The sequence below is a fragment of the Pholcus phalangioides genome, unplaced genomic scaffold (genome assembly GCF_987345545.1).
Source record: "Pholcus phalangioides strain wild (caught in Gottingen) unplaced genomic scaffold, Ppha-v1.0 ptg000010l_1, whole genome shotgun sequence".
Classification (NCBI taxonomy): domain Eukaryota; kingdom Metazoa; phylum Arthropoda; class Arachnida; order Araneae; family Pholcidae; genus Pholcus; species Pholcus phalangioides.
The window spans coordinates 28770786-28786940 of NW_028301603.1; the positions used below are offsets into that span (position 1 = coordinate 28770786).

The 16155-nt window shown below is 42.0% G+C and overlaps 1 protein-coding gene across 1 annotated transcript in view; it reads right to left on the minus strand.

The window, feature by feature from the left end:
• LOC149081228 (lactadherin-like) overlaps positions 1–15833 on the minus strand; it is a 36204-nt gene extending 20371 nt beyond the window's left edge. The window contains 4 exon segments of the mRNA XM_089238061.1: positions 276–398; positions 4460–4659; positions 8042–8143; positions 15790–15833. Coding sequence (XP_089094187.1) covers positions 276–398; positions 4460–4659; positions 8042–8129 — 411 coding nt within the window. The 5' untranslated portion in view covers positions 8130–8143; positions 15790–15833.
• Positions 15834–16155: the final 322 nt, after the last annotated feature.

Consider the following 16155-nt stretch of genomic DNA (forward strand, 5'->3'; position numbering starts at 1 on the left):
TGGAGGGAAAAGGTCAAGAAATATTCCCCCGCCAATTCTTGCGAGATCTCTTTTTTTCTACAAATTTCTCTTTGCGCCATGACGTAGCCAAATAATCGGAGCTGTCGTCAAACTTACCAAGTTTGTCACCAATTTGGCGAGATTTACAGAGAAATGCGTTAATTTTTAATTTTTACACAAGAGATAATGACTTCTTAATTTATTTACAGGCGAAAATTGGCATAAGAAATGATAAATGAGTAATGTTTTTACATAGTTTTCGTGACAATAAATACCTTGCGGCTTCCATATACGTCCGAGCAGTACTTCCAGTGATAGGCGTCGAGACTGTATGATAACAGATAGGCTGTGACCCATTGGCGACCATCGCCGCGACCTTGTGTGATCATACCCGTCACCTAGGCAGGATTAAAAATAATCGTATTATTCAATATACGCCTTTGGTCAGCACCTGCTACAGATAGAAGGCCACAGCACTGGTTGTCATAAACGTCATTCAGACTACCTAGTAAGTTTGCCACATTTTGAAACACAGCGTCTTATTTCGTTTCTTTTTTTTTTGGCGTAGAATCTTCGATTGGCTTACAAATACCGCGTAGTGACTGGATGTGGGGCATAGAAATCGCCAATTCTGAGCCTGATCATTTCTTATCCTCGTAACGATGATACTGGCACGACAGGGAATTTTTTCCCCCTGAATATTCTGAGGGAAAATGGACTACTTACTGACGTCACAACAGACTGCGGAGACCTTCCTTCTATCTCTAGGAGGTGCTGTTTTGGTTCGTTAAGTTTGGTAAAGGAACGACAACTTGGAGACGCTCCGAGGTGGCTTAGGCCTCGTATTCGCGTGGGCAGGGAGAAGTCATTTCAGTGTAGCCAAATAACTTTCAGTTTTGTTTTCCGAACCAGCCAAACAATTTCAATCTAATGACAATAGTCGGATGCCCACCCCCTTCCCCACCCGCAACACCTGCTTTGTCCTCTCAAGTGTAGAAAGTGATCTTCTGGGCAACACCTGCGTCTGCACCAAGAGCAATCAGTAGTGATGTGTACTCGATCTCATTATCACGATGTCCGTTAGGAGCCGTTCAAGTATTACGTAAGCAAATTTTTAGCATTTTTGACCTCCTTCCTTCCCCCCCCCCCAATTGCCAGCAAAATTTCGTCACCAGCTCTGTCCCCTCTGAATCCTAACTCATATTTTCATAAAGGGTAGTTGCTGACGTAAGCATTATCCAAACCCCCCCCCTCCGCCCTTGTCATCAAAAGTCAGCAAATCGGAACCCCCCCCCCCCATCGATGATGACGTAATACTTGAACGGCCCCCTATGCGCTGGATACCCACGGGTGGGCCTGGCTGTGCTTCTGAAGGCAACGTTACCTAGCGGAAAGAGCCGTTCTACCAATTCATATACTTAAACTCATAGTGCCAAATCTAATTATCACTCACCCCGCTGCAATGTACTTGAGGTCTCAGCGTCGTGCCTGGGTGGGTCCCACATTAAGCCGGCCCTGTTATAAAACAGATCCCATTAACGTCACCCTCCGGCTCCACGGATCACTTTTTGAAAACAAATGCCATTTAGATTAGGTTCCACGTGATGAGATATCTAAACCGTGGCCCCAAAGGGAAGGGCAGACAGGGCCCGATGCAGTTAACGACCTCTTTTTTGTTTATTCTTTAAATTCATTACAGAAGGGCCCGTTAAAGTCTGCCCTGGGACTCGCCAAAAATCACAGCTTAAGGCCCTCCTCCAGAATATGGGGGGGGGGGGCATGATCAAAACCTGAGAAATAAAAACTTCATGAGGTTGATTCTGTTCATCACGAACATGCATCGACATGATTCTCACGCATGACGTCACTGGAAAAGTTACGCAAAGCTTCACTGAATATTTAACAATTCGCTCACAACAAAGAGAAACCGAATACACTTTAAAATTAAAATCGAATCCGGAACTCAATCAAAGAAACGAAATTAAAGCTTTAAAAATGCATTCATTTGTCGCAATCAAAATCAGCGCCACCTAGTGACGATGAGACCCCATTATTATGGAAATCAAGAGAATTTCCCCGTATTCATATTTTTACAAGTATTTCGATGGCGCGAAATTTCAAGAAATAAAGTCAGATGCTATACGACTACCCCCCGACTTATGAACTGAAATATTTGGCGCTCTTGGCGACATTCAGAAAATAATACACTTTATTCTCTGGTTTCAGCACAAAATTATGTGTTTTCAAGGAAAACAGTTGAATATCCCGTTATAGCGAACTCCAAGAGACTGGCGAAATCACTTAGCTATAATGAAATTTCGTTATAAAGGAATTCTAGGGTTTTTTTTGCATTGTTCCTATGAAACTTATTTGGAAAATTGGGGAAAAACCGTCCGTTATAAAACGGGATTTTCACTATAACGGTATTCGTTAAAACGGGATTCGACTGTATTATATACACACAGTACTTCTAAATTTTACTTCTGTACCATGTATACCACAATGATTCAAAACCTGGGGGCATTGAGATGTTCGGGGGGGGGGGGGGGGTCATGGGTAAAAACGGAGCTGAGGGAAATTGCAAGAGGATCCGGCTTTGACATGACGGGGTCATGGGTGGAGATACGGGGGGTCCCCAGCGTCATCAAAGGTGAACTTGACTGATCTAATGCATTATGCATTAGATCAGTCAATCATTAATGCATTATATGCATTTATGAATTGACATCATCATCATCATCGTCCCCCCCCCCCCCCCCCCCCCCAGATTTCCAAGTCTATCTCTGCCTATGGACGGGATTCTGAGCAAAGCGGATTTGGGGGACCTGCGGCTAGAATCAAAGACCTTTAGTCAGTCAGTGAATATATAGAAAAATATGTATTGCTCAAAATTTCAGGGTGCCCTGGGAAAATGCCCTACTTGCCCGTGTGGGAATCCGTCCCCGACCACGGGTGGGAAAAAAAATACATATTGTATTCTATAGATCATCCCATAGCATTCGGATGAAACGAGGCGAGCGCTCTTATATAGGGCCTGAATTCCCCATGGGCGAGTGCACAGGTGGTGATAGACTTGGAAGTCTGGGGGGGGGGGGGCACGTTCATTATTGCTGGGGGGGGGGCATGATGAGGATGTCAATTTATATATACATTATATCAGCCGACTCCACCTTTGGACCACAATTTTTTGGTCCCCCCCAAACGAAACACATGTATATTCACCAACAAACCAAAAATCTTTCCTTTGACGCAAGTCCCAGGGGGGGGGGGGGGGCACCAATTCCTGCTCCACTTAGGGTAAGGGTTCTGAACTTTTAGGAGATTGCGGGCTACTTCATTGGTTTGAAAAAATGCAGCGGGTCACTCGAGTGTTTATGTGCCATGGATAACTTGAGTGACCCCTGGCTCATAAACATATGTGCCGCAGTTGATCTGGAACTGTGCCATGAGTCACTAAGATGATCTTCAAATGTGCCGTGAGTCACTTAAATAATTTGTAAATGAGCCGCGAACCACTTAAGTGCTCTGGAAATCTGCCGCGGGCCGCTTAAATGCTCTGGAAATGTGTTGCAGTTCACTTAAGTAATTTGTGAATACGTAGCGAGTCATTCGAGTGATGTGGAAACGTGCCGCGGATCATTCATCATCTATAAATATGCCGTGGGTCCCTTTAAAGATCTGCAAATGTGTCGCTGAGTTCATTCTTACGAAATTAGATTTGATGTCTCTCGGGTCTCATCAGATGACTCCGAGGTGCCACATTTGGTCCGCGGACAACTGGTTGAACATATTTTGACTTGGGGCCTCCTCGAATGCCAGTCGACCAATCGCCCTTAGTCCGAAATTTTTTGTGTGCTGCCCCCTACCCCCTACCCCCCACAGTACACGAAAATTATTCGCAATGAAAAAAACATTCAAAATATCCGTAAGCGATCTTATATTTTGTTAAAGACCTTACGGAAGGGCAGTCGGTGAATTTTTTCGCCAAATCGGCGTGATTCCGACTTACGGATGATGCTCGAAACGGAACCCGTTCGTAAGTCGGGGAATGGTCATAATCTTTAAATAATAATAATAATAATAATTAACCATGGAAAGCCATTGATTTTTCCCCAACTCGTCCGCCATATTTAAAAACTATTCTTGGGAGCCGCAAAAAAAATTGTTTTCATGATTAATTTGAAGCACGTTGCTTGAAGCCCCCCTGGGAAATCTGTTTAAAATGTTTTTTAGCTCCTCGTGCGGGCGCTCGATAATTAGCCCCCCCCCCCCGCTCATGGGGATTCCGTGACTCGATAGCTGTAGGTGAATAAGTAGCAACCACCCCCCCACCTCCTCCACCCGTGGGCCTGATTCAAAACGCCACTCAAGATTTATGTGTGAGCCCGATTCTTTAAAAATCCAATGTTATAATAATAACTAGGATGCTATCAGCTAAAAGATGAGGGGGGTTCCTCACCGTGGCTGCGACGCCCAAGTCGACTTGGAGCCACTCCATGGCGGCCTTCCTTCCGGCGCACCAAGCCCTACCTGCGGGCTGGAACAGTCTGGCGTATCTCATCTGGCAGTCGGGGTCCCTGTTGTACTCGATGACTGAGCTGGCGCTGATCTGCCAGTCCTGAACCGAACCCGTCATCAGTCCCAGAGGTGAACTGCATCCTGTAAAAATCAGAAAATCACACTTCAAATGTCATTCCATGTGTCGGGGGGTTCTTGGCCTTTTCCAGCCGTGACCCATAATCAGCAACAAGACCAGTTTCGCAACCCATGTTTGTTTTTCGAAATTGGAGGAAACTGGTGACGCAATAAGTGCATGCGGCACTTATTGCGTCACCAGTTTCCTCCAAAAATGCGGTGATGCAAAAATAGTCGAACAATTTTTCCGCGGCAAAAACGTAAATAAATAGGACAAATGCTATTTCTTAACTGTACAAGCATGTCGTGAGCACTCATTTGCAAAATTTTTATTAAATTATATAGAAATCAGTTCAGAAACTATAGGAAGGGTCTCGCTCTGTAAAATGTACTGTACACTTTGATTTATACTGGTAATAGTTAATTTATAGACTAACAGAGCAACTGTTTGAATAAGTAGCTTTTCTTCATAATAGAAACTCTCTATTGCACATTAATTTTACATATACATCAAATTTAATTTTAGTGTTTTAATTCTTCACCAGTAGTTCATGATGCAACTACAAAGTAATCTCGAACACTTTTGACTTGGTGGAGGGGCCCTGGGCAGGGAAAAGTAAACTGGAGACCTCAACTTGGAAAAGAATGTCTAATTTTTTTCAACAAAGACATTTTGTTTAAATTTCAAGCCCTAAATTAGTAGAGCCCATGCTTTCTATGATTACTTATTATCCGTGCCCGTTGCACTTTAACTTGATTAATTTGATTCTTCGATTCACATAATTTTTAATTTCCTTGCACTATGTGTAATATTTGACGTATCAATAAATTTTGGTCTTGCCGGAGATGCCCTGGTCCCTCCCCTGGGGGAGGGGGCGAAGTGCTTACGTTGCTTCTTGCGACAGAGCCTGGGTGTCTTGCAATTTCTCCAGTAGAGTCCATGCAGAAATGAGGTCTAGCTTGAACAGTCCCCAAAAACCTTAGTCGGCAAATGAACTTCCCCAGCGTAACTTTCGTTACTTAAACTGTTCCGTTTGGGTATGTAGGATTTTATGGTGACTTTTAAGCATATGGCGATGCTGTTAACAAGCTCTTTTTCTAATGGGAGCCATAAAAATAGTCTGTTCCTCTTTCTCAAACTTTTTCATAGTGACGAGTTAACCGAAATTAGCGACGAGTAAACGAGGGTTTAATAACATTGTTGTCTATGAGAGCTGGAAGGGCCTGAAGAAAAATGACGACTTAACCGGAGTGACGACTTATCAGGGTGACGACTTAACGAGGTTTTACTGTATTTCTTAACTGTACAAGCATGTCGTGAGCACTTTCCTTTCATTTGTAAATTTTTTATTAAATTATATAGAAATCAGTTCAGAAACTATAGGAAGGGTCTCGCTTTGGATGTTGGAGGTGGCAAGAAATTTAAATACGAATGTCTAAACGGGTGGGAAAAACTTCAAGGTACAGACAATGCAGAGGGTGTGGCAGCTTCCCCCAGGGATCCTATGAACCTGGAAAGTCAGAGAAATGTTTGGCAAAAGCCAGAGAAACTATTTGGCAAAGGTCAGAGAAAATGGAAAATACTTGGCAAAGGTCAGAGAAAATGGAAAGGTCAGAGAAAAAGCCAGAGAAACTGTTTGGCAAAGGTCAGAGAAAATGGAAAATACTTGGCAAAAGTCAGAGAAAAATTTAAAATACTTGTCAAAAATCAGAGGAAACCATTTGGCAAAAATCTGAGAAAATGCTTGGCAAAAGCCAGAGAAAATGCTTGGCAAAAGCCAGAGAAACTGTTTGACAAAAGTCAGAGAAAATATTTGGCAAAAGTCAGAGAAAAATTTAAAATACTTGGCAAAAGTCAGAGAAAAATTTAAAATACTTGGCAAAAGTCAGAGAAAAATTTAAAATACTTGGCAAAAATCAGAGGAAACCATTTGGCAAAAATCTGAGAAAATGCTTGGCAAAAGCCAGAGAAAATGCTTGGCAAAAGCCAGAGAAAATGCTTGGCAAAAGTCAGAGAAAAATTTAAAATACTTGGCAAAAGTCAGAGAAAAATTTAAAATACTTGGCAAAAGTCAGAGAAAACTGTTTGGCAAAAATCAGAGAAAAATGTAAAATAAATGACAAAAGTCGGAGGAATAAAAATTATTTGATAAAAGACGGAGAAATGTAAAATATTTGGCAAAAGACTGAGAAAATTTAAAGTATTTGGCAAAGTCAGAGCGAATGTAATGTATTTGGCGAAGTCAGGGCAAATGTAATATATTTGGCACAAGTCAAGAAAATAATGAGGGAAAAAATCAGAGAAAATTTTAAATATCTGGCGAAAATCAGAGAAAATTTTAAATATCTGGCGAAAATCGGGAAAATTTAAAATGTCAGAGAAAATGTAAAGTATTTGGCAAAAGACAGAAAAAAATGTTAAATTCCTGGTTAAAGTCAGGGCAAATGTAAAAAATTGCCGTCAAAAATTTGACGAGCCAAGAAAAAGAAAAATAATGAGGTAAAATTGGAGAAAATTTTAAATATCTGGCAAAAAACCGTGGAAATCGCAATGTAAAACGCCAGGGAAAAAATATTTGGCAAAAGCCGGGGCAACTGAAAATATTTGACGAAGTCAAGAAAAATGTAAAACATTTGGCAAAAGTCAAGGAAAATGTAAAACATTTGGCAAAAGTCAAGGAAAATGTAAAACATTTGGCAAAAGTCAAGGAAAATGTAAAACATTTGGCAAAAGTCAAGGAAAATGTAAAACATTTGGCAAAAGTCAAGAAAATGGCAAAAAAAAATTGGCAAATGCCAGGAAAAATGTGAAACATTTGACGAAAGCCAGCGAAATGAAAACTATTTGACATGATTCAGGGAATCGAAAAATGTTTGACAAAATTTGAGGGAAATGAAGAAAAGTGAGCGAATATATTGAAAATCCTTTCTTAAGGAGTTTTCTTTTCAGGGAACTTATTTAGTGGAGGAAAATCGGGGAAATGATCGAGCAGATTTTGCTGAAAACCCTGGAATGTAGGCCTTATTTAATGTAAGAAAAAAGAGGATGTGTTCACACACACACTAGGGGCGTCAACAAAATATCTGCGAAAAGGATTTATGATCTAGAAGTTTCTAGGATGACATCGAGCTTCTGCATCATACTAGATATATATATAATATATAAGAGGCGGCCTGCGAGACACAGATAAGATACTATCATTGGGATGATGTTGGGAAATTCGAGTGTATGACATATCTGTAAAGAATGGCTCGATGAGACGACGCGATAGCCATCTCGACCCGATGTCCCCGATGATGGACGGTCCGCGATCGCGGACGTTTGCGGGGTTTAGAGCATTATTTGTAATGATTCCCAAAGCATGAAAGGGACATTAAAAAAAAAAGAAACAGTTTTTTTTGTTACCTTGAGCAAGATCAGCCGAAGCAACGCCCAGAACGGATGAAGCGAGCGACCAGAGCAACGCTGCTACTACCATCACCACCATCGTCATTTTCGAGTCGCGACCTGCAAAAAATATATACATTTCAAATGTTTTGAATGCGGAGGAGAAGAAAATCGAGTGACTGATACCTGCGAAGGATTTTAGCAGAACATTAATTTTTTTCACTGTTTTCACACGGTTTAGGGGGGAGAGCGGGGTAATGCCGAACACTTAAGAGAAATCTCCAATTACTCACTTATTTGCTATAGTTCGTGAAAAGTTTACTATAGTTAGGTTAGGAAAGTAGCTCCCGTTAGGAAGATTTTTATGAAATTAATTAATTACTTAAACGGCATAATCAACTCTAGCATCAATTGTTTTTGTTAAAATATACAACTAAGAGGAATAAAGCTAGTAATTATTTTTAATCGATATCAATACCTTTCGTGTTCTAAAAATTTAAATAACATTTGCATCTATGTTCTTCAAATTTTTAGCAACAGCAGGATTGAAACTGGCTTAGAACCTAACGCTGCCTACAAGAATCACAAATAAAATTTCCTGCAATTTTCGCACCACTGAACAAAGTGTACGGAATTGCCCCGAACGGCACCTCGTGGCAATTTCTCAATCTAACCTCAAAATGTACACAGCAAAGCAAACTTTCTTCCTGCTTAGTAAATAGCTAAAGAAACGTAGAATCTAAGGGTTCATTCAAGTATTACGTCAGGATCGAGGGGGGTTTCGGATTTGCTGACTTTTGATGACAAGGGGGGGAGGGGGGGTTTGAAGGTTTCTTACTCATCAACCACTCCCTTTTTGAAGATATGAAATATTCTAAGCTGCTGACGAAATTTTGCTGACGGGGGGGGGGGGGCAAAAATGGCTGAAAATCTGCTTACGTAATACTTGAATGGCCCCTAATGACACCAAGCTCAGCTCACTACTCTAAACGCGAAAGTATTTTACTTATCTCTTATCCGAATTAGCACCAATTTGCTACCGGAAAAACTGTTTTTTTTACACACCACTCGCAATAACACAGCTAGAAAGACACCGTCAGGCTGCAACACTAATCAGAGCCCTCTAGATTCAAACAGTGACCCAAACTGTGTTCGGAATTCCCAGCTTGTTCGGTATAAACCAGCACCTCCTAGACATAGAAGGCCTCTGCAATGTTTGCCATAAACGTCATTCAGACTACCTAGCAAGTTTGCCACATTTTTGAACCACAGCATCTTATTTCGTTTCTTCTTATTTTGGCGTAGAATCTTCTTGATTGGCTCACAAATACCGCATAGTGATTGGGTGTGAGGCACAGAAATCGCCGATTCTGAGCCCGATCATTTCTTTTCCTTGCAGAGATGACACTGGCACGAACCAATTTGACAATTTTTTTTTTACATACACCACACATACACGCACACACATATCTATCGATAAGCATCAACACTTTTTCTTCTTCATAGGCCTTCTTGGCCAGTTCTTATGCCAGCAGTTGGCCCTCCCGGGCTAGGAATCGGCTCAAAATTTAATTTTGGTCTGGTCTGGATACTGGCACGAGCAGGGAAATTTTTCCTGAACATTCTGAGGGAAAATGGACTACTTTTACTGACGTCACAAGCAGACTGCGGAGGCTTTCTATCTCTAGGAGGTGCTGTATAACGCCGCTCTCCCCTAAACACTACACTATTTTAAAATATTTCTTCATAGCATGAAAACATTTGGCAAAAGTTAAAGAACTATAAAATATTTGGCGGAAGTCAAGGGAATGCAAAATATTTGGCAAAGTCAAGAGAATGCAAAATATTTGGCAAAGTCAAGAAAATGTAAAATATTTGGCAATGGTCAGAGAAAATGTAAAATATTTGGCAAAGGTAGAGGGGAACGTTTGGCAAGTATCGGGGAAAACGTAAAATATTTGGTAAAAGTCAGGAAAAATAAAAAATATGAGGCAAAAGTAGAAATACATATATGGTGCTATTCATGGCGCTCCATAAACAGTGCTATTCACTAAGGTCAAGATTCATGTAATCAGTTATGTCAAGATTACGCAAATCATTTATGAATCTGAAAAATGTGATATAGGACCTAAAGCAGAACCTTGAGGAACACCGCATGATTTTTTCCAAACGGACTACATAGTTTTATGAATAGTTAGGTTGTGCAGTCAATAATTCATTCATGCAAACCACGCAGCACAACTCCTGTCTATCGCCATAGGCAATTTACTACCGATTTTGAGTTGTGCGGGAAGTGTGAGTGTCCCCCCTTCTGGAAACCGAAACCCCTGGGAGGAGTCGCGAAAACGATTATATACAAAGTATAAAAATAAACACATAGTACTCACAGCTGCATCGCGACATTTGGTCAGTCGTGGCACAGCTTCAAAGTTCAGCCGCCTCGCGAGAGGTTTCCTAATTGGCGCGGTTTTCAGGGTGCTGCCTCGCGACAGTTGCCTACACAGTTTTTTAGCCATTTATGACCTCCCCCCCCTTGTCAGCAAAATTTCGTCAGCAGCTTAGAATGTTTCATATTTTCAAAAAGGGTAGTTGATGACGTAAGCAACCTTCAAACCCCCCCCCCCTTGTCATCAAAAGTCAGCAAATCCGAAACCCCCTCCCCCCCCTCGATGCTGGCGTAATACTTGAATGACCCCATTCTACTAATTTCTTGACCACTCATTCCTAAAAACTTCCACCCGTCCGAATTCGCTCTCCTGGGCAAAACCCGCTAAGCCCCCCCCCCCTCCCTCTCACGCAGGGCCGTCTTAAGAGTATCATGGGTCCCCAGGCCAAGTGAAGCCCTGCATGGTAAATCCTAGAAAATTTCAACCGGATCTCATTTTTGTAAGGCCCCTCTTCTCTTGAGGCCCCCGGGCCGTGCCCGAGTGGGCCCATGCGTTAAGGCGGCACTGCCTCCACACCTTTGGTGCATCAAAAGAAGATAGTGTTGCTGAATACGTTCAAATATTAGGTTTTCATGCCTTCCCCCCCCCCCCATGGATTTTCTTTACCTTCCCAGGGGCAGGCGCGTCTCGCAGTTTTGGAAACCCACGAAGATATATATCATAAGCCAAGATAGAAATTAAACAATATTAAAGTGGATAATTAAGTATCAACGGACGTGGGTGGGGCAAATCATGGCGTCGTCACAGGTATGCAAACCACGCATTCGGGCAACCAACAGATTGTGTACAAAAAATTATGGGTGAAGGGGGTGGGGGACCTTGCCACATCTGTGTGTGTGTGGAGGGGGGGGGGGTTGCCGTAACGATTTATCCACGGTTCGAGGGAGTCGCTAATCGCTAACGACACCCAAGGGTCTATCAGACGCCCGAGATGATGATGCCACGCGATAACAGCTTATCATCCGCGCAGCTGCCTGTCTGCCAGGGATGATTCTCGTCCATCATCCCTCTCGCGTCACAAAAAAACGTCCTCCTTAATAACAATAATAACCGTCTTGGGCGAAGTTTGGTTCCATGTTATAATTTTTAAATGGCAACGCCGCCGCATCATTAACTAAACTGCCGATAAGTTTTGAACATGTTGATTCCATTCATGTTAGGGCCACGCACCCCCCCCCCCCTCCCCCGTATTGAAACGACGAGTGCCAAAGACAGGGCTCATTAGTCCATTGTCTGAAGGAATCGGTTCACCTGTTGTGCAGATGGATGAAGCTGATTAGTTGAGAGAATCTTAATTAACCCCCCCCCTCCCCCCTTTTCGATCACAGACGAAATATTTCGTCCAAACGCCAGTGGCATTGTTTCCCAAAGTGGGCAATATCGGTGGTGGGCGATGGAATGGTCCGGGAGGGGGGGGGGCGATTAAAGCTACAGGTTTAACATAGGATCCTATGGGTTCGCTTGAGTAAGGGGTAACATGAAACGCTGGCGCGCTAGGCCGCATAACCCTAGACCTATAACATAGGTAGCACAATTCCAGGGGAGGCGTATTTACAGGGTTCTTATTGCATTTAGACCATGCATTCTTCTGATGATAATTGTTTGTAATGGTGTGTAGTATCACCTCTGAAAGTTTTTCCCATCTTTTCTGAATCACCCTGTATGTTGCTCACACATTTCTACGGGTTTTTTTTTGTACTATATTTGTGCATATACACGTTAATTTGAATCTCGTATTTGAACGTATGTATATTGTCAATGGGTCCTCTAAGCACCCAAAAATAGGGTCCTCCATCCTTGATATCCTTGTAGTACAACCCAGGTTTCTCAATTCACTCGATGTGCAACCAACTGATCCTCCGACATCAGCTAAACGAAAAACATAATACGCATGCAGTGCCGTCTTAACGCATGGCCCGGGGGGGGCCTCAAGGGAAGAGTGGCCTCAGAGAAATTAGAACCGGTTGAAATTTTCGAAAATTTGTCAGGTAGGGCCTCAGGGCGCGGTAGCCCGGTCGATAAGATACTCGCCTAAAGTACCAAAGGATGTTTAGAAGTGTCGCGAGTTCGATATCCGGTTCGTCCTCGGGGGTCATTCAAGTATTACGTCAGCATCGAGGGAGGGAGGTTTCGGATTTGCTGACTTTTGATGACAAGGGGGGATGTTTGAAGGTTGCTTACGTCATCAACCACCCCTTTTTGAAGATATGAAATATTCTAAGCTGCTGACGAAAATTTGCTGACAGGAGGAGAGGGGTCAGTGTTTTGCTGACTTTTGCTGACAAGAGGGGGGGAAGGGGTCATAGATGGCTGAAAATCTGCTTACGTAATACTTGAATGGCCCCTTGTCAGAAAAATTTCCTGACACAGGGGTACAACAGAAACGGCTACATGACCACAGAAAAAATTGCTACCGCAGGGAGGTCCCCCCCCCATCGAGGGATTAGCGCGCCAACCTGTCGATGAGTATTAAAAAAACAAGCCTGCCGTTCGGAATCGGCAATAAATTATAGGTCCCGGTCTAAAATTAGCCCTCGTGTGCAGAAAATGACCGTGGTGCGACAAAAATGATCAAATGAAGGTAGGGGCGTCAGAAAAATCACTTGCCCCGGGGACCCTTGATGCTTTTAAGACGGCCCTAAACGCACGTCCTTTTCAAAAAAATTAGAACATCCTAAAAATTTACGATAGCAGTCCATGCAATGCTCGAACTGGAAAGCCCAAATTAAGGCTGCGATTGTATATAATTTGTATTTTCATTTTTTTAATAGGGTCTCCTTGAACATATCGACGGTAAAAAATTTGAATAAAGTAGATCGAATGTTTCTTGAAGTGTTTCAAATTGCTCTTTTTCCTCTTTTTTCGGGAAATTATAACACTCCCGAAAGTTGTTTCGAGAAAATTAGAACGTCTGACTTATTATTACGTGAATGTTTTCATGCGAATTTACATCAACTTGATCGAATTCGTGTTTTATGTCTTTCCCCGTTACGTATGTAAACGTGGATTACGTGTGCATTTGGTAGGGCAGCCTGAGAAAACACGTGCTGATATAGTACTGATGCCATCTTTGGCTTTGACCACGGATTTTATGCATCAAGATTGACTTTCCAGTTACCACTAAGGCTTCACGACTCTTTATGCCGATGACAGCGCTCTATGCTGTACAGCATAGCTGCCAATGTCTTCCGAATTTTAGCTTCATATCTCTCGACCTCCCGAAAAGTTCTTAACTCTCCCGAATTTTTACGAAAATCACAAAAAATCCCTAATTGTTCCTAAAAATTCCCTACTGCTTGCATTGAATTGGTAAACTTCCACCACAGATCTGAATTCGGACCTCAACCCATCGTCGCTATTCAAGACCTGATAGCAACTGGTTTGCAATTGATTAGCTTTTTTTAGCACGTCTATCTCTTGGCTGAATCAGTTCGAAGGATCAGTCTTGGCAGGATCAGTCCTGCAAGTAGGAAAAGTGCCCAAAATCCGTCCCCTGCCCTAAATTCGTCCCCTTTGCATGTACAGAGCTGCTATCTTGCGAGAGTGCCAGGAAACTCTTCAGAAAAATTCAGTTGACTACTTGCAGTGACGAAGAGCAGGCAGACCGTCAACATGATACTACTAACATGAAAATTCAAGCATTTATATATCATCTTTTATCCAAAATATGAAGCGCAGATGGCAAGAACCCGAAGCAAGCACAACTCTAACAACATAAATACGTTAGGGCCATGCATATACGATTCATCACAACACGTTTCGGCATGTACCGATTCGTTAGAAATTCCGCAGAAGAATGTGTACGAGGTGCATGTTCAGTTAAGTAGTAGTAGTAGTGATGGAGTTGCATTGCGAAATCAACTTTGAGAAGTTATATTTACTCCTTACAGTAAGTTTCTCATCGGTTAACGATCGATAATTATAGATTGACGATTGCAACACAACATCCAAGTAGCATAGTCGTGTAGCTGTAGTCAGGAGCAGTCGAAATTTTTGCTACAGCTGAATTCGTAAATCCGTCCATCCCCTCTGAGTATCTCAAATTCGTCCAGGGAACGGATAAAGGACACTCATAATTTACTTTTGTGATATATTTATTTCCCTGACTACTTTAGACTCATTTTGATTGGTGTTTACTCCAATTTGCGCGTTTTCCATCTTTAAACGACTTTTTTTTCGTTTTTTCACTTTTGAGGAAGAAAAATTGAAATAATTGCTGGTTATTACAATCAAAATTCATTTGAGTGTTCGTAATTAAACTTTTGATAGATGCGTAAGTTAACATATTATTTTTCATAAGAAAATTAATAAACTTATTTTGTTGCACGACTTTCCAGTTGTTCTTAAGGCTTCACGACTCTTTATGCCGATGACAGCGCTCTAGGCTGTACAGCATAGCTGCCAAGTCTCCCGAATTTCAGCTTCATATCTCTCGACCTCCCGAAAAGTTCTTAACTCCCAAATTTTTACGATAATCACAAAAAATCCCTAATTGTTCCTAAAAATTCCCTACTTCATGTAAAAAGAATCCCCGCTTCTGAAAACAATCCCTAAGGAATTTCTTGTGGGGCAAAAATTCTTTTGCCTCTGTTTTTTTTTTCCCTTTCGAAATGACGTCACACGTCGTAAATGGGGGGATAGTGGGGAAATTCCTTTTTTTATATATATATTATATATATTAAGGAAGTTTTACAAACCCTCTTATGGTAACAAGAATAGTTTGTCTTATCGTGTGTGTGTGCAGGGAAATAGCTTAGCATCCAACAGTCATGGATAATAATTGAAGATTATAGTGACGCGCATGTGGTCTCTTTCCTCCTGACGTAAAGTTTGTTTCTGTGTAATGCTGTCATCTGCCCCCAGCTTTACTAACTATGAGTGAAGTGTTATGGTTGAATGATTTACCGTTGTAGGACTGTTGCTCTCTGTGGCGAGACTTTTTAACGGGGAGATCGGCTCGCATTTGCGCCTTGAAGTTGGGAACCACAGAAAACCAACTTCAGCCGACCACCACTGTGGGGTTCGAACCCGGATCCTCGCATCACGAGTCCGGCACTATAACCACTCGACCACCACAGCGGCTCAAAATAAAGGCGGCTAAAAATTTCTTTTGTATTTATATTAGGGAGTGGTTTTGCTATGAAATACGGGTCCGCGCGAAAATCTCTCTAATTGTCATTTTCAATTGGGTTGCTGTATTTTTGGAAATATATGACATCCATATTTACTATGGGCATCTTTTTCTCAGCCACCTCGTTGGACATTTTGCATGTTGTGGCGTTGTGTTTGTATTCAATACGCAATAAAATCATACTCTACATTCTACAAGACGGTAATCAGACCGGTGCTACCGTATTCTGCTCCTGTGCGGCTGTTCGCACGACGAATGAACCTAATAGCCCTCGGAAGATTTCAGAAAAAAAATTCTCAGGCGATACACGGGACTTCCTTGGTTCGTCAGGAATGTCAACATTAGAAAAGATTCGGGTGCGTTGAACATCCCAGCGTACACTAAAAAATTGGCAGAATGACTTATTTGACAAACTTTCCGACTCTGAATTTCAGCATCTCGCTGAAATTTCTTCATATGACAGTAGACAGAAGTAAAGACCAAAGAACTATCTGCATATGCCCAGACCTGCGTTACCAAGTCTATAAACAGCTTTAATTATGATGATGATAACA